Below are 21,815 nucleotides of genomic sequence, written 5' to 3'. Positions count from 1 at the left end.
AAGATATTCCCTTCTAAACCAGTGCTGCCCAGTGAAAATATTATGTAAGCCATATATAAAATTTAAAATTTTATTAACCACAATAGAAGAAAATGTAAAGAGAAACAGGAGAAATTCAGTTATATTTCATTTAACCCAATATATGTAAAACACCATTGTAACATGTAATAAATATTTTCAAATTATTATGATTTTTATACCAAGTTTTCAGAGTCAAGTGTGCGTTTTATGCTTTCGGTACATTTCATGTGCTCACCAGCCACACGTGGCTCGTGTCTACCCTATGACTGCACAGCTCTAGACAGACCTAGCCAGCTTTCAAACCTCAGCTCAAGCATAACTGCTTGTGTGAAGCCTTCCCTTGACGCCTTCCTTTGACTTCATTAGTACATTTCTCCTTTCAGTGTGGCCCACCATAACCTGATTCGTTTCTATCATAGAACTTACAGATATAATTGCCTGTAATTATCACCCTCTATAGCATTAAGCACTCCAGGGCAGGGATTTGTCTTGATCATTGTATCCTCAATGCTTAGCATTACATATGGTGAGTACTCAATAAATATTTGCTTGAATAAAAGGGATAGGCAGTCAGATATGAAGGGCAGGTTGAAAATGAGTACATACAGTCAGACCCAGTAGACCAGTATTTAAATGGGGGTGGAAAGAAGGGCACAGAAGAAGTAACTATGAACAAAAGAAGTAGATAACCTGCAAATTAAATATAGTACTCTACCCTGAATACTTAAATCAATTAGAAAATAAGTCAAGCCAACTATAAAATAATTCAATAACAGTATATATTAAACATTAATCTCTATCACAGTATAAAGCAAAACTTTTATAAGATCTCTGCTTTTTCCTTAGGAATAAACTACATTAACACAGTCCCTTTTTCACAACTAGTAACATATCACAAACGTGATACATGTAATTATTAAATTCTATTCTCATATACTACCTCCCCATTAATATATCTTTATGCCTTTTACATATGAAGATAATAAATTAAGGCTCTAAGGTACAAAATACATTACCATATTGACCCAGCCCCAACCACTCTCTCCCTGGAACTGAAATCTATGTTGCAAATGTCTATGTCCCATACATTCTAGGCAGGTCATTTTCAATTTATTTCAGTTTGGCAGCCTAATTTTTCAATGTAATTGGGTTCAGCTGTCATTCTGAATGACAGTTTGTCATGCAGTAACTAAAATACATTAGTTTACCTTTCAGAGTGCAATTACTAATCAGGTTAAATATTATTTCTGGAATTTTAAAAAAGCCCAATATAATTAATTTTTAAAATCAGCAAATCTGACTAAAATATATTTGCTCAACATAATTCCTATAAAAGTATCTAAATGAGTATTTTCACTGAGAAAATAGCTTCTTCACAGCTACTCAACCCATCCCTGAAATAAGTCAGTCATCCTAAAAATGAATGCTTTTTGATCCTAAGGCCCAAATGAGGAAATGGTAATAGTTCAAAACAACTCCAAGACCATTCAGGCAATATTACTGAACTGTGACCAATTAGTTTAGTCAGTCCCTGTGTGGTACTAATGAGACCAAGGAAATGGGTTACATTTCCATTTGAATCTAAACTTAGTAAAGTGCATGGTTAAAAGACTGAATCTACAATCCCACCCAATTAGGGCCTGCTGTCTGCCAGGTTGATGACTTCAACAATAATAGCAATGAATCAAGCATGTGAATAGATTAACAGCTAGGGGGGAAAAATTCACACCTTAGCATGGAAAAGATACTCCAAAGAAACTTGCAATGTGAAAAGTCACACTTTGATAAAGATGAATCATTAAAGCTCAACTCTTAAAAACCAAGACAAGTAAATATGCTACCTTATAAATAGTTTCTACATTATTACATATAATATTTGACCTAACATATTTTTCTGGACATTCTTTCAATTCTGGAATGCTACATAATGAAAAACTGTAATTTGGTTGGCAGAAAGGAAAAACCAGAGTCCTTTCAGCAGTAGGAAGGAAGAGGATTTCCTTACAGAGGAAGAAAAGTTCACCAAAACAGTTAACAGTAACACCAGACCAGTTAAGAAAAAGGCTTATTTGTGGTGATCCTGAAACTGAACTATATCAAGCTAGCTTGAATCTTCTTCTAGATTTCGGAAAACCGTTAACTCAACTTTGATAAAATGTTAATTTTTAGAGTTCTGACTTTATGAGACTGATGAAATTGAAAATAATTTAACATACTCAGTGCCCATCATCTTTTCCTCCACCTTCTCTCTTAATCATGAACTACAAATGCCCAACAGAAATCTAGCTCCTTCTCCTCACATGCAGTAAAAGGGTAAGCAATGAAAACTAAACTCACCTCCTCTCTCCACAGGGCTGAAATTTACACAAGTTTACTCAATTGTATTTAAATTACAACTTCACTCAGTAAATTATACATGTCATATACCCTATCATCACCACCTTTTCAAATCTCAACCTACACTTTTTAAAAAAAAAATAATCATCATTGAGTGCTTACTTTGTATCAGACCCATCACCAGGCATCAGGAATCTCTTCCCATTGTCCCTTCCCTCAATCATAACTTAAAAATTTGAAATCTATCCCCTTCTTACTGATAACACTAGTGACTCTTTTTTTTTTCTCCTAAGATAATGGGCAAGGGAGCACCTGGGTGGCTCAGCTGGTTAAGCATTCAACTTCAGCTCAAGTCATGATCTCATGGTTCATGGGTTCGAGCCCCACGTAGGGCTCTGTGCTGACAGCTCAGAGCCTGGAGGCTGCTTCTGATTCTGTCTCCTCCTCTCTCTGCCCCTTCCTCGCTCTCTCTCTGTCTTTCTCTCTCTCTCTCTCAAAAAATAAATAAACATTAAAAAGGTTTTAATAAAAGAAGATAAAGGGTAAGTATGATAGTTTAGAAAATCATGCAAAGTGTAATTTATTTCCCAAAGTTTTCAACACAAGACCTAATTCCTGAGTCACCTGTATACCTAACAATTAAGTTAGTTATAGACAAAAACTAAAAGAAATATAATGTGAACCACATATATAATTTAAAAGTTATCTAATAGCCACATTAAAAGAACTAAAATGGAACAGGTGAAGTTAACTCACTTTATAAATTAATAAATAACCCAAGTGGCAATATAACCAAGATAATTTCATTTCAACATGAAACCAACATAAAAATTAATAATGAGGTATTTTACATTATTTCCTCATCTAAGGCTTTGAAACGCTGTATTTAAACTTAAAGCATATCTAAATTCTTATTAGCTGTGCTGTAAGAAGTGCTTGACAGCCACAAAACACAGGGGCTTCTACCGTGGACAGTACAGCTACGGATAAGCCAAAAGAAGCAGCGCTTTAAAACAAGTAGTAAATATATGAAGAGACAAACTTACTGAGACCAAGTTTTCAATAGACTTTAAAATGGCATAAACATAGCCATGATTGATAAATCTTTACTAAGTTATTTAAGATAAGGTAGGCCTATACTGCAGGGGTATAAAAGAGGATGGATAAATTATGTTATTTCTTAAAAATAAAAGCAGTTAAAACTAAAGATTCATCTTCAGAAGCTGTATACTACAAAAATGAGTTCAAATAAATAGGGGCATGCTCTCTAGAAGCTTCTAACTAGGTACATAAGATGAAAGACACATTTTAGAAGGGCACCTGGGTGGCTCAGTCTGTTAAGTGTCCAACTTCAGCTCAGGTCATGATCTCACAGTTGGTGAGTTTGAGCCCTGCCCTGGGCTCTGTGCAGACAACTCAGAGCCTGGAGCCTTCTTCAGATTCTGTGTCTCCCTCTGCCCCTCCCCCATCTGTGCTCTGTCTCTCTCAAAAATAAATGAACATTAAAAAAAAAAAAAAGATAAATTTTAGAGAAAAGCGTTTTTTTTTATTTTAAAACAGACTGTTTAATGCAGGCAGATTAACAAAAAACCTCTTAAGAAAAAAATAAATTACAGGTTGTTGTATTTTTTTTAATGAAGGAGAAGTTGAGGTAAAATCACTACTGAATGTTCTATAAGAAATTGGAATCACTGCAACAAATTGCTGCTGTCTTCCATAATTAATTAATTTTTTAGATGACAAGAATTATTCATGTTTGAGTATTATTCCTGGTCTTTCTTTCCCTGTGCCTACTCAAGAGAATTCTGGCTTGGCCTGCTGAGTCTCTTACTCCTGCCACCCTGAGACTGTCTTACCAGTCTAAATGGAAATTATTTTAGGCTTTGTAATATAGAGAGAAGAAAGAGGAATACTAAGAATTTACAAGGTTAGAACTGTGTGCTGATTTTCTTGACAAGTTCTAGGATAAGAGGATCAAAAGCAGCTATACTATGGAAACAAAGCAAAGAGAGAAAACGTAAATTTTTAAGAAATATTACTATGGTCTCTGTATCTCTATTCCACATAATATTCAAAAATAGGAGTAATGAGCCTGAGTCATATAGAAATTACTTTTTCTTATTGGAGGCTGTTTTTCATTTCCATCAACAAAGAGACTGATACATACAGATCCTGAATTTACAAATGTAACCTACAAATACAGTCTCCAGAGTATCTTATCTGTGTTGCCAATGGAGACTGGTTTGAATAAAAAACTCTTACTCTTTGAAGACATATGCTAAGTGAAATAAGCCAGACAAAAGGAAAAATACTGTAGGATGACACTTACATGAAGTAACCGGAATAGTCAAACTCACAGGGACAGAAAGTACAATAGTGGTCACCAGGAACCGAGGGAAAAGGACTGGGGAGTTACTATTTAATGGGTACAGAGTTCCAATTTGGGAATATGAAAACAGTTATACCGGTGAATTTTCTCACAATAAAAAAGACATAAAGACTTTGAACAGAGTTAGCTTTGAAATAAACCTAGTAATAATGACATTTGAAAAAATAAAAATTAAGAAATAATTCTTACTGACTTCTAAAGCCACATTTACCACCATTAAAAATACGTATTCTTTATTAAGATACTCATGCCTATTTGTTGAAAATAAGTGTGCTGGATGCATAACATTATTTTAAGAAACTGACATGGTAAAGCAGTAGCTAAATGAATATAGCATAGTGAAAATAGTTTTTAAATGTTAGTAATCAAAGTATTCATTTAGAAATATTCATTTCCCAAATATAGTACTTACATTTCTTCTTGGTTGGATAAAGTAAATAACAAACATTTTAAAACGTAGGAGCTTCATGCATTAAACCCCATGGTATCTCTCTGAAAATCATCTGTGGAGTTTCAGAGATGAGGACAGTTGGGAACACAGCAATTTGGAAATAACATGAACAACAGGTTTTATAGAATACCCGGGAACGCGGGAACACCGCAGCTTATGTCTACTCTATTATCCTAGCCTCATGCATATGGCTACAAGGTATCCAAGGGAAAAGTCTGTTTCTTCTAGCAAGAGCTCAACTAAATGGAGATTTAGTAAACTATGTTTTTGTGTGTAGCTCTCCTCGGCTACTTATGAAGCCCAAGTTATCTTACCACTCATAGAAATACCTGCCAAGCCAAGCATTAAGAACAACGAACACTATTCAGATGAACATATATGAAATTCATATCCAAATAATTAATTTTTAGTACAAGCAAAATATCAGTATCTTTAATAGGACAATAGTTAATTACACATTTCAAAAAGAAGTCAATGCAATTAGTTTAATTTTTCTCTATTCATCTTTAGTTTCTCCTCTGAATTATGATACTCTCAAAATAAGTCTCCTTTACCCTCTGCCAGTATGAAACATTCCTTTAATTTTTTTTAAGATTTTATTTTCTGGGGGGCTCCTGGGTGGCTCAGTCGGTCGGGCGTCTGACTCCGGTTCAGGTCATGGTCTCGCAGTTCATGAGTTCAAGTCCCACATTGGGCTCTGTGCTGACAGCTCAGAGCCTAGAGCCTGCTTCAGATTCTGTGTCTCCCCCTCTCTCTGCCCCTCCCCCACTCATGCTCGCTCGCGCGCGCGCGCTCTCTCTCTCTCTCTGTCAAAAATAAATAAATATTAAACAAAATTTTTTAAAGGTTTTATTTTTTGTAATGTTTATTTTTGAGAGAGACAGAGTGTGAATGGGGGAGGGGCAGAGAGAGAGAGGGAGGCACAGAATCTGAAACAGGCTCCAGCCTTGAGCTGTCAGCACACAGCCCGAAGGGGGGCTTGAACCTACGAACCATGAGATCATGACCTGAGCTGAAGTTGGACGCTTAACTGACTGAGCCACCCAGGCGCCCCAAGATTTTGTTCTTTTTAAGTCATCTCTACCTCCCTTGTGAGGCTTGAACTCTTGAAAAAGAGATCAAGAGTCACATGCTCTACGGACTAGGCCAGCCAAGCACCCCATTCCTGTATTTTTATATGTTATTATTTATTGAACGCCTACTATGTATACATAATTATAACACAATAGTATAACAAATACTGTTTCTGTCAACAGTCAAAAGAAAGGATAAGTACATAGGAAAAAGATATACCCCCTATGTCAAAGAAGTCTGGGAGCATGCAAATATGATGCCTACATACATAGAGCTCCTGAAATAATTCACTGAATTGGACTCAAATAAATTTTACACCTCCCCTGAGCAAGCCTGAGAGGGGAGAAAAATGTGAACACTCATGGAATAAAAACAGGGGGGTTTCCATTAAGAAGAATTAACTAGTTTATAGTTAACATCAGAGGACAAAACTACGAGGTCCCTCATGACCTGTCTCCTTGTGCAAGCTATCCTCTCTTTGTAGAAATTTTTCCACCCCTATCCTTTCATCTTGAGAAACAGCTCTTGTCCTTTAAGATCAGGTTCAAAATTACCTAACAATGTGACCTTCCTAGACTCCCCCAGGAAAAAAGTTAGTAGATCCATGGTCACCATGGCATTTTGTTTAAATCTTTGTAATGTCACTTTTTACTATTGTAATTTATCTGCTTATCTTTCTATTTCCTATGCTGAACCTCTAGTTATTTAAGGTAGGGACTATGTAATTCTTTTTTATATGCCCAATGAGTATCTTTACTCTGGCAACAGAACACTTAAGTTAGGAGGGGCGCCTGGGTGGCTCAGTGGGTTAAGTGTCCAACTCTCGATCTCAGCTCAGGTCATGATCCCACAGAGCCCAGCATGGCACACATGCACTGAGAGCAAAGCCTGCTTGGGGTTCTGTCTTTCCCTCTCTCTGCCCCTTCCCCACTTGTTCATTCATTCCCTCCCCCCACCCTCTCCGTCTCTCTCTCTCATATAAAGAAAAAACTTAAAAAAAAAAAAAAGAAAAGAAGAACACTAGGTTAGGATTACTCAGTAATTTATTTAACCATCACTTTAAGTATCCAAGCCTGTCTGAGTGAAAAACAAAAACAAAAACAAAAACATCCTTCTGTTGAAAGTTATAAACTGAAACTACAAATTAGCTGAGCAAAGTGGAACTGCAGGCACCAAGATAAAATGAAAAAAAAACAAAAAAAAAAAAAAAAAAACAAAAAAAAACACTGGACTAAGAGGGAATCTAGATGTTAATTCCTAGTCTGTCAACGACCACAGGATCTTAACCTACCTGGTTCTCTTTCCTCGCCTAGTCAAGTGATAGAGTCAGGCTATTCACCAGATGTAAAGACTATATAATTCCTTACCCATCCCAAATTTAAACTTTCTTTTAATCATAAACGATGCATATATACACCTAAATACCTTTATCTCCCCCACCCCTGAGAAAAATAAAAACTGAATGTTAAAAAAGCAGCACACATAGAAATTAAAATAACCATAAAAGCCAGCGAAGAGAGGATTTATACCCAGGCCAAAAGTGACCAAAACAAGCAAACTATTTCAAAGGTGCAAAAATCCTCATTCAAAAAAAAAGTTCAACAAGCAGCACAAAACTCCAGATTCCATGGTAAGTACTCAGGATACCAAGGTGAATAACACAACGTTCTGACCTCAGGGGATTCAGAGTCTCTAGGGCAGTCTGACAGGTAAACAAATATTTAAAACACAATGTGCGAGTGCTGAATTTGAGGGATATACAAAATGTTACCGGAGAGAAGAGGATGAGAGGCAGAGCTTTTAGGGGCAGATCAGGGAAGGTAGTATGGTCTAAGGAGACAATGAGAACTAAATCTTGGAACATAAGTAGGTGTTCTTTAGACAAAAGATGGAAGAACACGATGTCTTGAGAAATGCAATAATTATTTAACAAGTAACAGTCAATATGGTATAATAAAAGAAACATTTTTCTGTTGATGACTTATCCCATAAGATTTTTAAAACAATTCAAATAATTTAAATTCAAGGACTTTGAAAAGGTAAAGTTACACAGAATTAGTACAAATCATGTAAAATAATCTTATGGCATTTTATGATAGAATATTACTTATATAATTGAAGCTGAAAATACTTCTAAGATACCAGACCTAGCTTAACTTGGAAAGATGCCTTTTAATTTCATTGAAGATTTTATTATTGTCAAGATGATAAAATGAGATAATGCATGTCATATGCTTTACATAGTGCTTGGCACATAAGGAGTCAATAAGTAAGTGCAAGCTGCTATCACTGTTATCATCATTAAAGGTTTCTTATATTTTTTTACCGTTTATCCATTATGGAGAGACAGAGACAGAGCGTGAATGGGAGAGGGGCAGAAAGAGAGAGAGAGAGAGAGAGAGAGAGAGAGAGAATGAATCCCAAGCAGGCTCCAGGTTCTGATTCTGATTCTGTTCTGAGCTGCCAGAACAGAGCCTGATGCAGGACTTGAACTCATGGACCATGAGATCATGACCTGAGCCAAAGTCAGACACTTAACTCACTGAGCCACACAGGCACCCCAAAGGTTTCTTATATTTTAAAGAACAACATACTTGGAAATGGAACATCTAGCTTTGAGTCTCATTTCTGCAACTAAACTGCTTTGCAAACTTGGACAAGCCACTTAACTTCAGCCACAGTTTACTTGTTATATTAAAGTAAACCCAGATTTCCTTCAGAGGGGTTAGGAGAGAATATTAAAAACATAAGGTATGAAACCAAACCCAATCTATAAATGCCAATTACCTCCCTACAAGTGAAAATTTTTAAGATTATGGTAGAAATACATATATGCCATCTTTAAATCAGCTGCAAGTTGTTTCTCTCAGAAAATGAACGTATTTGCTGAAGACAAATATATCCAGACATTTACACTTCCATAAAATTTGCTATTAATCAATGTCTGCTCTACTTTAGTAAACTGAGAGAGGAATCCCAATTACTGAAAATTATATTACCTAGACGTAGAATAATTCCTATTATAACTCATTTGTTTTATCCAAGCAAATATGATATATGTGGTGGTTCATTTAATTAATACTAACATATAACAAATCTACTCTTTCTACACAAAATAAATATACTCATGCATACTCTTATTCCGGTTCAAAGTGATATTTAAAGTACCAACATTCAGCCTGATGAAAACTAGTTACCATTTATAAAATTATATAACCAATTATTCCCCCAAACTGAAAATAAATAGTTCACAATACAGTTTTTGCTAGAATCACTTTTGTGTACAAACCCACCAAACTGTCCTGCATTCATTGTGATTTCCTATAAACAGCTAGTCCTGAGTCCTCAACGAGAAGCCTTCCCTACTACAGAACCAACTCTCTGAGGCTGGCTGGACCTCCCCTTCCTCTGCTACTTAATTCCTAGATTTTTCTAACTACTTCACACTTCCTGCAGCCTTAGTTTCCACATCTATAGAGAAGGAATCGTATCTGAATAAGAACTTATTCTGAGGACCAGCTAACACAGTACAATTTCACGAGTGTATTTTAAACGGTAAAGAGATATTAACATATAGGCTAGTATTATTTTCCAAAACAACTCATCACAAAATAGTTTTTAATCCCCTAACTTGCCCCTTAGGCTTGTTACTCAAGTAGTCTTCTAAATATTTAAGCTAATACTCCCAGAGGGAGGAATTATTTACCTAGGATCACTATTATGTCCTACTACATCTCCAAGTGAAATTTAGCCACGTGAGGGAAGGAAGAAATCAAAGTGATTCCAGGCAAAGGAACTCGTGTTACTTCAGGTCTATTCCTTCCCCAGTTTTCCATCTTCCATACTCAAAATAGGTAACTGAGAAAAAGTACCCCATGAACTGTTAAAGACTACGCCAGGATGCAGAACAGACTCCCCATGTTTCACTAGGAGAATATGATCTGTGAGTACTTCAGATCCCTTCTCTGAGAGGTTCACCAGGTTCAGAAACTCAAAACTAAAAGAATAGAGCTCAGCTTTATTTAAATCATTATCTTTTTTCTATGATCAGATAATCCACAGACTCAAGATAAGAATTAAAATAACAGTAGTAAGCACTAAATAAACTGTGTACCAAACACTTTACATACATTTATTTCATTTAATCTGTCCAACAACCTTGAGGTAAATACCCTTTTTTACACATAAGGAAACTGAGGCACGTAAATTTTTAATAGCTGTATGGTATTCCACAATATGGAGGTAAAGTGATGTATGTAACCTTTTCTTATTCTTGAACATTTAGGTGGTTGCCATTTTTTTTAATGTCATAAAACTACATGTATCTCTCATACTTGTCCACAGGTAATTCTTCCTTAGCCTAAAGAACTAAGGATGACTGAAAGAACCTTTTTTAATTTTTTTTTAATGTTTATTCATTTTTGAGAGAGAGAGAGCAAGCAGGGAAAGGGCAGAGAGGGAAACACAGAATCCGAAGCAGGCTCCAGGCTCCAAGCTGTCAGCACAGAGCCCGACATGGGGCTTGAACCCACAAACCGTGAGATCATGACCTGAGCCAAAGTTGGACGCTCAACCAATTGAGCCCCAATGACAAGAACCTCTTTAGATCTCTTGATACATATGGTTAAAATGTCATTCAGAACAACTCTAACATTTTACATGCCCTACAACATCATTTAAGATTATTTTAGCATGCCTAGGACACAAGGGTAATTTTCTTTTTAGTCACCTGTTTTTCATTGTATATCACTATTATGTTGTTATTTAGTAAAAAATAAATTTCTATATTAATTAGCAATGTATGTTTCTTTCTTGAATTACAACAAGTCCATTGCCAAGTTAATATTTTTTGTTTTGTCCTATGATACTTAATACCTAAGGTTTTTTTTTAAATTTAATTTAGAATACTGCTCAGGAATCATTGTGGTGTAATGGATAGAAACCTAACTTAAACTGGCTTGAGTAAGACAGGAAATGTATTAGCTTAATGCATTGAAAAGTCTGTGATATAACTGACTTGAAAAGTTCCAAAGATGTCATGGTAATCTATCTCCAGGTTCTAGGTGTTTCTGTGATAGGTCCGTTCTCAAGCATACTCTGCCTTCAAGGCAGATTCCCAAATATAGACTTACATTCTAACATCTTATCAACTGCAATTGTCAGTATCTTTTTTGTTGTGTTGTTGTTATTTTGGTTTTTTTTCTCTGACAGAATTAAGTTACCAAGCTGCTCAGATGTGCAACTATATTTTTAACCAAAAGCTGTTACTGATGATCCAGGTCCAGGTTCTGTTTCTGATCCAGGAAAAGAGAAAGGAATCCAGGGAAACCTCAAACCATAGAAGGCAAGAATCAAGAAGGGATGACTCCCCAAAGGAGTGTGAAAAAACTAGAACGGTTAGCAATGGAAAGAATGGATGTTACACAGCCAAAACCAACAGAAAACTGTAACATTCTAGCCCATGGCTGCCCATACACCTTACAAGCTCCCTTCTTTCCATATATGTATAATTTTTAAAACCCGTGTTTAACAATGTTACTACCTTAGCCACAGTAGAAAACATACTTATCACTTCAAAGGGTTACAAGGTGAGAGGGGTTGGGGAAGAGACAAAGACAATGTCAAGTTGCTGCATCAAGCTACAAGTCTAAAATCTTTGCACTATGAACAAAGATTATTCTTTGGTCAGATCCAAACGTGCATTCTTTTTGGTGGTACCTTATTTTCTGAAAACATATAGCCACATAAATTTAACTATCTCCCTGATACTTAACATACTATGGTAAAAGAACATAAATAATAACTGCCTCTTAGGAGAGTGAAGATAAACCATGGTCACTGATTCAAAGCATAAACCAGACACTACTGGTTAGAGTAGCAAGAATTCCTTACCCTGGCAATGGAGTTCCTTGTTCAGCCAATTTGGATGTACTCAACCCTAGTATTCTCAGAAGACCCTGCTTGTCCATTTACCCTCATGGCCTTAGATTTTCCATCTGGCAGCTCTACTGCTTCAGCACTTATTAAACCACTTTCACTTATTAAAACCCAGAACTGCCGTAGAAGGAAAAGAACACAAGTCTTTGTTTACCAGGCTTGAAGTAACCCTAGAAAGTAGTTTTCCTAAAAACTTAGTAAGCTCTTGGTCTATTAACTTCAGTCACCTGAATGAATTAGCATCAAAGCCAGAGATCTTGTCAAGATACAAACAGCTTACCAATCTAGATTTCCATCTTTTCAGTTTCCTAACAATATTCAGTCTCACAGCAACAGACCTCCACAGTGCTCATGCCCTTCACCTCCAGCTTAATGATTTTCCTTGAAGCAATGTGAAATGATAACCTGAGTGAGGAGGCATGGCTGTTCTCTCACCTGTTCCCTGGCTGCATCCTCTTTTAAAGCTCTTTAGTAACTGGATTGTTCCTTTGGTCAGGAAGCTGAGAGTATAATGCACTGAGGTGCTTGAGAGAAGCTTATAAAATAGAACTTTAAGTGGTTCTAATTTAAACTCCTGCCAACTTTAGCATGAGGTTAAAAAAATTTTTTTTAATTTAAAAAAAGTAGGTTTTTAAAAAAAATTTTTTTTGCTTATTTATTTTTGAGACAGAGAGAGACAGAGCATGAATGGGGGAGGGTCAGAGAGAGAGGGAGACACAGAGTCGGAAACAGGCTCCAGGCTCTGAGCAGTCAGCACAGAGCCCGACGTGGGGCTCGAACTCACATACTGTGAGATCGTGACCTGAGCCGAAGTCGGACGCTTAACCGACTGAGCCACCCAGGTGCCCCCAAAAAAGTAGGTTTTTTAAACTTCAAGGTTCTTGATATTCTGATGCTCTGCTATGCATAGCTGCAAGCAGAAAGGGCCTCTCTTACTTGCAAAGACAGTATCTTCTTCCCTTTCTGCTCTCAAGCATGCCAGCGTGCACCAAAGCTAGTTGCTGTCTTATAAAACATTATCAAAGGCCACAAGAAGTGACCAAAACACTCCAGTATCACTAAAGTTACAGCCTCAGTCTTCCATGGGCAAAGCTAACACCAGTGACAATTTAAAACAGCTGTTCTGTAATTCCTTAAAAGGAATTGCTATGGAAAAGCAAAGTCTTCACTGCCTTCATTTCAAAATGAAATGTCCCGTTTCCGTTTACTAAAGTCTATGCTAGGGAGGATTCTTTCCATTTACAAGTGACAAAACCCCAATTTAAAATGACTTTAAGCTAATAAGAATAAGAATGAGAAACTTTAAAGGAAAGAATGTAATGGTTAGAAGATAATCCCCACAGGCACAGGGAACTGCAGGGGCTCAAGCATAACCAAGAATATACTTCTCACTCTCTCTTCCTATTTAGTCAAATTCTAATACAGTCACCCACAGGTATAGGCTACATCTTCCAGTTCGGCATCACCAACAGAAAATTTCAGTGCCAAGTCTTGTGACTGACCCTGTGGCTCCCCTAGAGTTAAGTGTTTATGCCTGAACCAGTCACAGTGATTCTGGCCATGCCTGGGTTATATCCCCAGCCCAGGGAAACCAGCTGAACTAAGAATGGGGGATAGGTGTCCTCAAGGGCAACTGCATCCCCCTTACCAAAAAAGGGCAATGTATGGTAGACATCAAAAACAAGAGATGTCCACTATTCCTGGAACTATGACAAATTATAACAATGCTTTTTAATTTATATCCAATGCATTATTCTTTGCTAATAACATCTTTGTTGTGTGCTTATATATTTGACATACACATAAATCATTAAAAAGTTTGTATCAGATTCTTCTTCCAATATGCCAGTTTAAAATTCCATTTACATATGTAGTAAGGCCTACATAACGCATAGATATTCAACATGCATTTCTAGTGATAGAACTAGGCAATACACTACGTGACAATGAGTCTAATTGATTTCAGGATGTTGGGACTGCACACTACTGTTGATCATAATTTCAGAAACTGGTCTTCTACTGCCTATAATGGTGTCTTGCCTACTCAAAATGCACTTAACTTACCCAAGAGCCAAAAATATAAAAAATAAACTCATATCTCCAACTTACAAGGATGTTACATCCAGATAAACCCAACGTGAAGTTTGAAAATTTCAAAAGTCAATAACGCATTTACTACACCTAACATCCAAACATCATTGCTTGGCCTAATCTACCTTAAACATGCTCGGAACACTTCTATTAGCCTATAGGTGGGTAGATCATTTAACACAAAGCCTATTTCTATAATAAAGTGTTGAAAATCTCCTGAAATTTACTGAACACTGTACTCAAAGTACAGAAAAACAAAATAGTTGTATGGGTACATAATGGTGGTCAGCGTATCAGTTGTTCACCCTCATGACCCAGTGGCTAACTGGGGGATGTGACTTGCTGCCCAACATCATGAGAGAGGATCATATTGCATATCACCATCCCAGGAAAAGATCAAAAGTCTAAGTATGGTTTCTAGTGAGTATCACATTTACACCATTGTAAAGTCAAAAATCGTAACCATCATTTGAGTCGGGGACCTGCCCTCTTGGGGTTCACAGCAGAAGAGGGGAAACACATATAAATAACAACACTAGACATGATAGGTATATCTCTGTAAAAGGAGACACAGGTTTGCCACTATCCAAAAGTAGAGTGTTCCCATGAAACTTTTCATAAGTCGAAATGGCATTAGATAAAGAGTATCCCCCACTCTCCAAAAGTTGGCAATAGGCTACTTCACTTTCACAAAAGACCTATTACTAATACAGCAACAGCTTTTTTTTGTAAAAGCAAAAATCCTCTTCAGATTTCTTTTGGTTAACAAAAACAGTACTAATACAGGTCTTTCATAAAAGTGAAGGGGCAAAACACCAACTTTTGGAAAGCAGGGGATACTTATATGCTGACAATGCATAAAATATGCACAGTAGAGTCAAAAAATAAGAAACCTATGAAACTGATGCAAACCAGTATTTAAAGTAAATATTCAAAAATGTGAATGACTGAAATTTATGATACAGCACATCTGTGATCCAAAATGGGGGTTGAGTCTGCTAGGACCAAAGCATCTCTCTACACTGTGTTTGGAGAAACCATAGTAGAAAGAAAACTTTGAGATACATTTATTTATTTAACAGCACAGTATTTGCCAAAAACTGACTAGCAATATACAAAATACTTATTTAAAATTAATATACCTTGATCATAACCTGGCTATAAAGTATTTGCTGTTTAAGGTCTTGTTTTTTATTCAAGAATAATTAACATACAGTGTTACATTAGTTTTAAGTGTTCAATATAATGATTCAACAATTCTATACATTGCTCAGTGCTCATCAAGACTGCTTTAGTGTCATTACATTGCTAAATTAATCTTTCTGTGGAAAATCTCAGAACTCTAGAAATGGCAAATTCCAATGTTACCAATGCATTCTTAATTTAACTTCCAATACCCAATAGCAAAAATAAAATATAATTCAAGTTAATATGAAAAAGCTTACATGGCAACATAAATTAAAATGCAAAAAATTCCCTTTTAATACAAGTAAATGTGGTTTTGTTGATATTAAGGACTTCCATGATTCTAAGACGCAACTACATATTTTTTAAATAAATTTGGTTCAAATGCAGAACATACCTTTCGTTTGTGAAATTCTAAGTATCTTTAAAGTGAAAATGATTCTGATTATCAAGCTACAAATGAAAAACCTCTAAGAAAGTTACTGTCACATGCAAGTACAAGAGAATAACGTAAAAATTCCCTTTTAACTAAAATACTATGATCCATATGCAAAATCCCCTCCAAGTATCCAGTGCTGCTTTCAATACACTATGCTATTTACATGTAAAAAAATAAAATTATTTGAGGAATTATTTTCTACAAGTAAAGATACACTGATACTGCACTGTAATTTGTGAAAAAAAATTTTACAAATTAAATGCTATAGAATTATACTACCTAAGACAGCTATTCAAAAAACCCTGTTGTGAATTCTTCCATTAAGTAAATGTCAGCCCTCTATTTTATCTTTTCTAAAACTATGTTTACATTAAAATCTTTGATTAAAAGAAACTTCATTATTATAAACAAAGAACACATAATATTTACATAGCATTTACTTCAAGGAAAGAAAAACCTTATATAAACACATGTTAAGGATGTTTACAAAGGAAGCATTGGACTAAGCAGTATGCCTGTTTTGTAACTGCAACAACCAAATTCCTTCCTTATCTATAGTTAGACTCTCTTATACTGCCACATTAAATAATTCTTCCTAAATCCAAAGTTTGTTGATGATCATCTTCTTTCACAGATACAGCTACATTACAAAATCCTTGGCAATATATTCTCATTGTAACATTATTTATGAATTAATTTAGTCATCTTCCTAATGCTATAAATACAAATATGGAGTGCTATATATTAATGTTTTGAGTTAACAGTATCATTATACAAAATACATTCCTCTACAATAGAAATTACTCATTTTATTTCTCATTACATTGGTGATTCTTCAACAAACTCACAATCCACTTTAGTAATGGAAGCAGCTCTACCTTTGGCAAACAAAAGCAGAAAAAGTACAACCATGGCTGTGTAGAAGTCCCATATATCACTGCATGCTTAAACTTTACTCAGCAAAACTTTTAATTCTTTGGGGAAGGCAAGAGAGAAATAGTACCTGAAAACCAAGTATTAGTATTCTCATACTATCTACAGATAAGAAATGTATGTACAGGAAAAATAGAAAGAAAAATATTTTGGCAAAGGTGACTGAGACTGTTTAAGGTAGAAACTGTTTTGTTTTGAAGTTTCATTAGTTCCCCTCCCTTCTTTTCTGTCATAAAGGGCACTGTGATAGAGGTTTCACTATTTCCACCTAATTTTTTTATTTAATGTTTTAAATTAAGATTGGAAATTTTAAAAACTCATTTTAGAGATAATATTACAAGCGTCCACCTTCTAACTAGTCATTTAATGCTCCACATGGATTTTACTGATTTATTAATAGAATTAAGTTTTGATAATTATTTTTTAACTGCCTATGATTCCAAATTATTTTCAGAACCAGCTTAAATTTTCAGATGACATTTTCATTATGAGTATATTAGAAAGATAAAGCCCTAAACTTACCGTTCAGGAAATATTACCCTTCAAGTAACCAATGTGAATTCCACAATCAATATAATTAACAACTTAATAGTAAATAACTCCTTTTGTCTTTCATCCTTTCCCCAGAAGTTTCCATTTAAGGACTTCTTGCATTCTTTAAATATGTACAAGGAAATTTTAAACCTAACCTTTTTTATGCCAAGATCAATGCAGTTACAAGGTCTTATGTGGATTTGGGGACATAACATTTCAGTATTACCTTATTTCTGATTACTCTAATCAAGCTTAACAGTAAAGTTAATTTCTAACATAATGTTTGCATACTGAAACTTCACGCCAGATTTTCACTGCACTGTACAAGAGTTAAATTTCTTTATCTCAAAAGAAGTGCTTCACTTCCTTTCTTAACCTACTGTATATCTATAGAACCCCATCTGTTAAGAACTGATCTGGCATACATCATTACTGCTGCAGAGTCTGAACTGGTTACACATTCCAATCAGTTTCCAGCTTGTGAGAGCTCTATTGCCTCTTTCCATGTCAAAATGTATTAAGCATAGAAATACTTATTAAAATAACCCAATACCACATAACCTAAATAAAAATGATACTGATTAGGTGAAAACCGGGGGGGGGGGGGGGGGGAGGAGGAATTTAAATGTGTTCTTTCAAATTTTTAAAAATACAATACCTGCTAACATTCTAACATGTTTTGAGATTTCATCTTGTTTTAAGAAAAGGCAAGTTACTGACCTATTCGCAGCTAGTTAAAATTAAAACTCCCAAGAAACAATATTTCTATTACCGTTTTGAAAAGAATTTGGTTGTATCAACGTGGTGACATTTCCCCAAACTTACATTGACTTTTGTGGTGATTTATTTGAAGGTACACAGAAGTAGAAAGCGGTGTATTCTATTTAAACAGTAATAAATGTAACAAAGACATATTCTCCTATCTTTGATTTGATGTACTAGCAAAAAAAAAAAAAAAGAAAAGAAAGGAAAAAAAAGACTTCAACTTTTCTGTGAATTTAAGAGGTTCATAAACCACAGACATTAATCCATGTCTCAGGGCACCAGTGCTGCAGCTTTCTTTCAGTTTTCCAATAGATCAAATAAAAATAATTGCTTGGCTAAAAAATCAGACTGCATGGGTGTTATAAAATCCCCCTGCAAGCATATTTTTATATTCCTGTGACTCCACACCAAATACAATAGTCAACTGATCGCTCGATTTAAGCCTTGTCTTCCAAAATCCTACCTTACGTGTCAAAGACTAGATATTGCAGAGGAAACTGTTTTTAAAAGCTTTGCTGCAGCAAAAACTGCATTTGCAAAACATTAAAAATGAACTACTCTTTAATTATCTGCAATTTATGATTCTCCTCTCTTTATTTCTTCCCATTTCTTCCCCTGACATCTTGAACGCTTCGTAGGCTCTCCGTAGATAGCGCAAAACATTAAGTCATACACAGTTCTGCAGTAACTCTTTCTTATCATGAAACAAACCAACACCTTTCCTTTGGTCTTTATCCACATGCCACGCTCTCGGAAGGCAACCATAGAAACCAACCTGTATGATTTGGTGCCCTCACATTTTAACACCTTGTGCGCACACACACACACACACACACACACACGAGACTAACAGGTCAGCATATTCAGGGCAATATTACAAAGAAAGAAGGCTGCCTAAAAAGAGATGGGGCGCGGGGGGGGGGGGGTAGATACTGCTACAACACTCTCCATCATAACCTCTGAATATATTTAAAGGCAGATGCAAAACTGCATCATTTCCCTCATTCGAAAACATCACAGCCCAGCTGCTCAAGTTAGAGCTAATGCGCTTCTCACATTTCAGTAGCACGGGGGAAATTAGGCTCTAGGGGCAAGGCTTTCATCCTCGGAGAGCGACACCACGGACAATTAAGAGTGTAGAAAAAAGAACCCCGGAGAACAGGGAGGTCTCCTCTCCCCCCTAACTAAACTCTCAAGTCGACCCAAACCCTGCACAAGGAATGATTTCTACTCATAGGAGAAGTGATGGTAAGCGGTGCTAACTTGGGCACCGCACTCAGGTGGCAGGAGAGGACCAGAGGAGAGCGGGGAGGTGGCGTGGCTACGGCTGCGCGCAAGCAGGTCACCCGCTGGGCAATACCCGCCCGACGATCGGTGCTCCCAGGGACGCGCTGCGTGTGCGACCCCATGGGTGGAGGTGTGGGAGCGCGAGGCTGGGGGGGCGGGGGGGTGTGGGGGGGGAGGCTATGGGGGCTGGGAGGCAGATGGAGAGCACGCCTTTTCCCTTACCAGGTTGAGCACCGTCTCCACGATGTCCCTGTTGCTGACCTCTCCGACCTGTATGAGTCCAATCAACACTGCGAATTTCATCCGGATGTTGCGGATCGGCACGGAAGGGTTAATCATCCCCGCGGGCAGCACCACCGAGCCGGAGCCGGACGCCCCCCTCAGCTCCCCCATCCCGCTGCCCCCGCCGCCGCTGCCGCCCCCGCCGCCGCCCCCGCCGCCTCCGCCTCCGGCCCCGACGGCGATGAGCCCCACGGGCTGAGGCTCGAGCCCCGGGCCCGGGCCCGGCTTCTCGCTCGCCATTTGCCCCCCTCCTGGGGAGAAGGGAAGAGCAGAGGCGCTGCCTCCGCCGGTACCGTTATACCTGCCTCGGCCCCCGCCCCCCGGCCGTCGCCTCGGAGCCCCAGCATCCACCAGCGCCGCGGCGCCGGGCCCGCTCCCGCCTGCGCGTCCGCCCGGCCCGCTCCGGCGCCCTCCCCGGCGGAGGCGGCGGGTTATTCCCAGGCTTATTCCCGGCGGTGGCTGCGCCGCTAACCGCTGCCCGGCGAGCGGCAGTGCCCGCCCAGCAGCTGGACCGCGGCTGCCGCCGCCGCCGCCGCTGCCTCCTCTCTCTCCCCCTCCCGGTCCGTCCGGCCCGGCCCGCCCCCCGCGGAGATGCGGCCGCCGCTCCGAGAAGCTCCGGGGCGCGAGCGGCTGGCCAGCACGCTGGCCGGTGCGGAAGCTCAGGCTGTGGCCGACGCTACTGACGCTGCCGCTGCCGCCGCTACGGGCGCCACTGTTGTTGTGAAGCCCCGACGCTGCCGCTCACTCCGCCATGTTGCCGCCCCCTGCCTGCGGTAGCGGCCACTGCGCCTGCGCAGAGCCTCCGGGGGCGGAGCCCTCGGAGCACCCCCTCTTTTGCCCAGCCCTCCTTCTCTTTCCACCCACCCACCCCGCCACCCCTCGTTCCTCCCCCAACCACCCTGAACGGATAGACAGGTGAGCAGGTGCATGGGGACCGCTGCCAGACCCCGGGGCGAGCTGGTAGAGGCGGGGCGGAGAGTGGCTTCCGCGTACTTTTTCCCTTGAGGGTGGATTCTCCGGCTGAGGAAGGACACAGGGAGTGTGTGTCTTGCCTCCGCTGCCTCCTCCTCCTTCCCTCAATATCCTCTTGCTAAGAGGAGGTTCATCATCTTCGCCTTCATCATTGCATCCAGCAGCTGTCACTGCCAGTGCCACGTGCCTCGTAAGGTAGGGGAGTGGCAGACGACCTCTTTCTGCCCCTCTTCGCCCTTCCTCGCAGTATTTCCCGCCTCCCCCCACCACCCCCCACCCCCGAATTTCCTTAATAAAAAGTGGCTGGCAAAGCAGAAACAAACGCACGGTGGGGAAAGATCTTGCATTGTCGGGGAAGGATACGGATGGAGTGTAATGGTTCTTTCTCTACAGCCATGAAAGAGGCTGACACCTGCACACACAGGAACGACTTAAAATAGAACTTGTCAAACAGTGATCCGCTCTGGATGGAGCTCCCAACAACAAACAGCCCTTGAACTCGCCTACCAGCCTAAAAAGGCTGCACTGTGTGACACTAAGGGTAGTTTGCTGCGAACTACAAACCCCACATTTTGAAAATCCCTTGCAGTCTTCAGGTACGATGCCAGCTAATGATACTTCCCTTTTTCTTAGTCGTGTACAGTTCAGAGGTTTTTGAAATGATCTAAAAACGTAGGGAATCCTCACGGCCAGCCTTAATCTGTGAAAAAAAGTAGATTACTGTATCTGCACAAATATAAAAACAAAAATATTACTGTCAGTTTAAGAAAATTAAAATATATATGGTAATCTTGCTGCTACTATTGAATTAAAACTAAGTAGGCATGACTGCTGTTTTCTTCTTTGAAATGAAGGATGTAATTTTCCTTAATATTTCATGAAGTATGCCCTTTTCAATAAAGCCACCAGAAATATTTGGTATCTTGAGGTATATTCAAGTCATTCCAATTGTTATCTCAAATAAGAAGAGTCAATATACAAATCTATCATAATCCGATTTTTTATTACATTTAATCGGAACAGCTAGTCAAGTTAACTCTCAGGATATTGGAACATGGTAAAATTCTAAAGTACTATAGGTTGTGTATAACACAGCTCCTCAAACCCGGCCCTTAGGA

At 38.4% G+C, this 21,815-nt stretch overlaps 1 protein-coding gene and 1 long non-coding RNA gene across 14 annotated transcripts in view; one reads left to right on the top strand and one right to left on the bottom strand.

Moving 5' to 3' along the window:
- The window catches only part of NBEA (neurobeachin), a 684,640-nt gene extending 664,535 nt beyond the window's left edge, over nt 1–20,105 (bottom strand). For all 10 annotated transcript variants that reach the window (XM_023250717.2, XM_023250724.2, XM_011286341.4 and 7 more), the window contains exon 1: nt 19,666–20,105. In XM_023250717.2, coding sequence (XP_023106485.1) covers nt 19,666–19,965 — 300 coding nt within the window. In that variant the 5' untranslated portion in view covers nt 19,966–20,105. The remainder of the gene's footprint in view (nt 1–19,665) is intronic.
- A 192-nt stretch (nt 20,106–20,297) lies between these two features.
- LOC102901791 overlaps nt 20,298–21,815 on the top strand; it is a 90,983-nt gene continuing 89,465 nt past the window's right edge. The window contains exons 1-2 of one of the 4 annotated variants that reach the window (XR_002740669.2): nt 20,298–20,640; nt 21,091–21,293. This is a non-coding gene — a long non-coding RNA (uncharacterized LOC102901791). The other 3 variants (XR_002740666.2, XR_002740672.2, XR_002153623.3) reach the window with 3 other exon arrangements.

Source organism: Felis catus, chromosome A1 (assembly GCF_018350175.1).
Source record: "Felis catus isolate Fca126 chromosome A1, F.catus_Fca126_mat1.0, whole genome shotgun sequence".
In the NCBI taxonomy this organism is placed as follows: Eukaryota; Metazoa; Chordata; class Mammalia; order Carnivora; family Felidae; genus Felis; species Felis catus.
The sequence above is the reverse complement of the archived record's forward strand: the minus strand, read 5'-3'. Positions and strand labels throughout refer to the sequence as shown.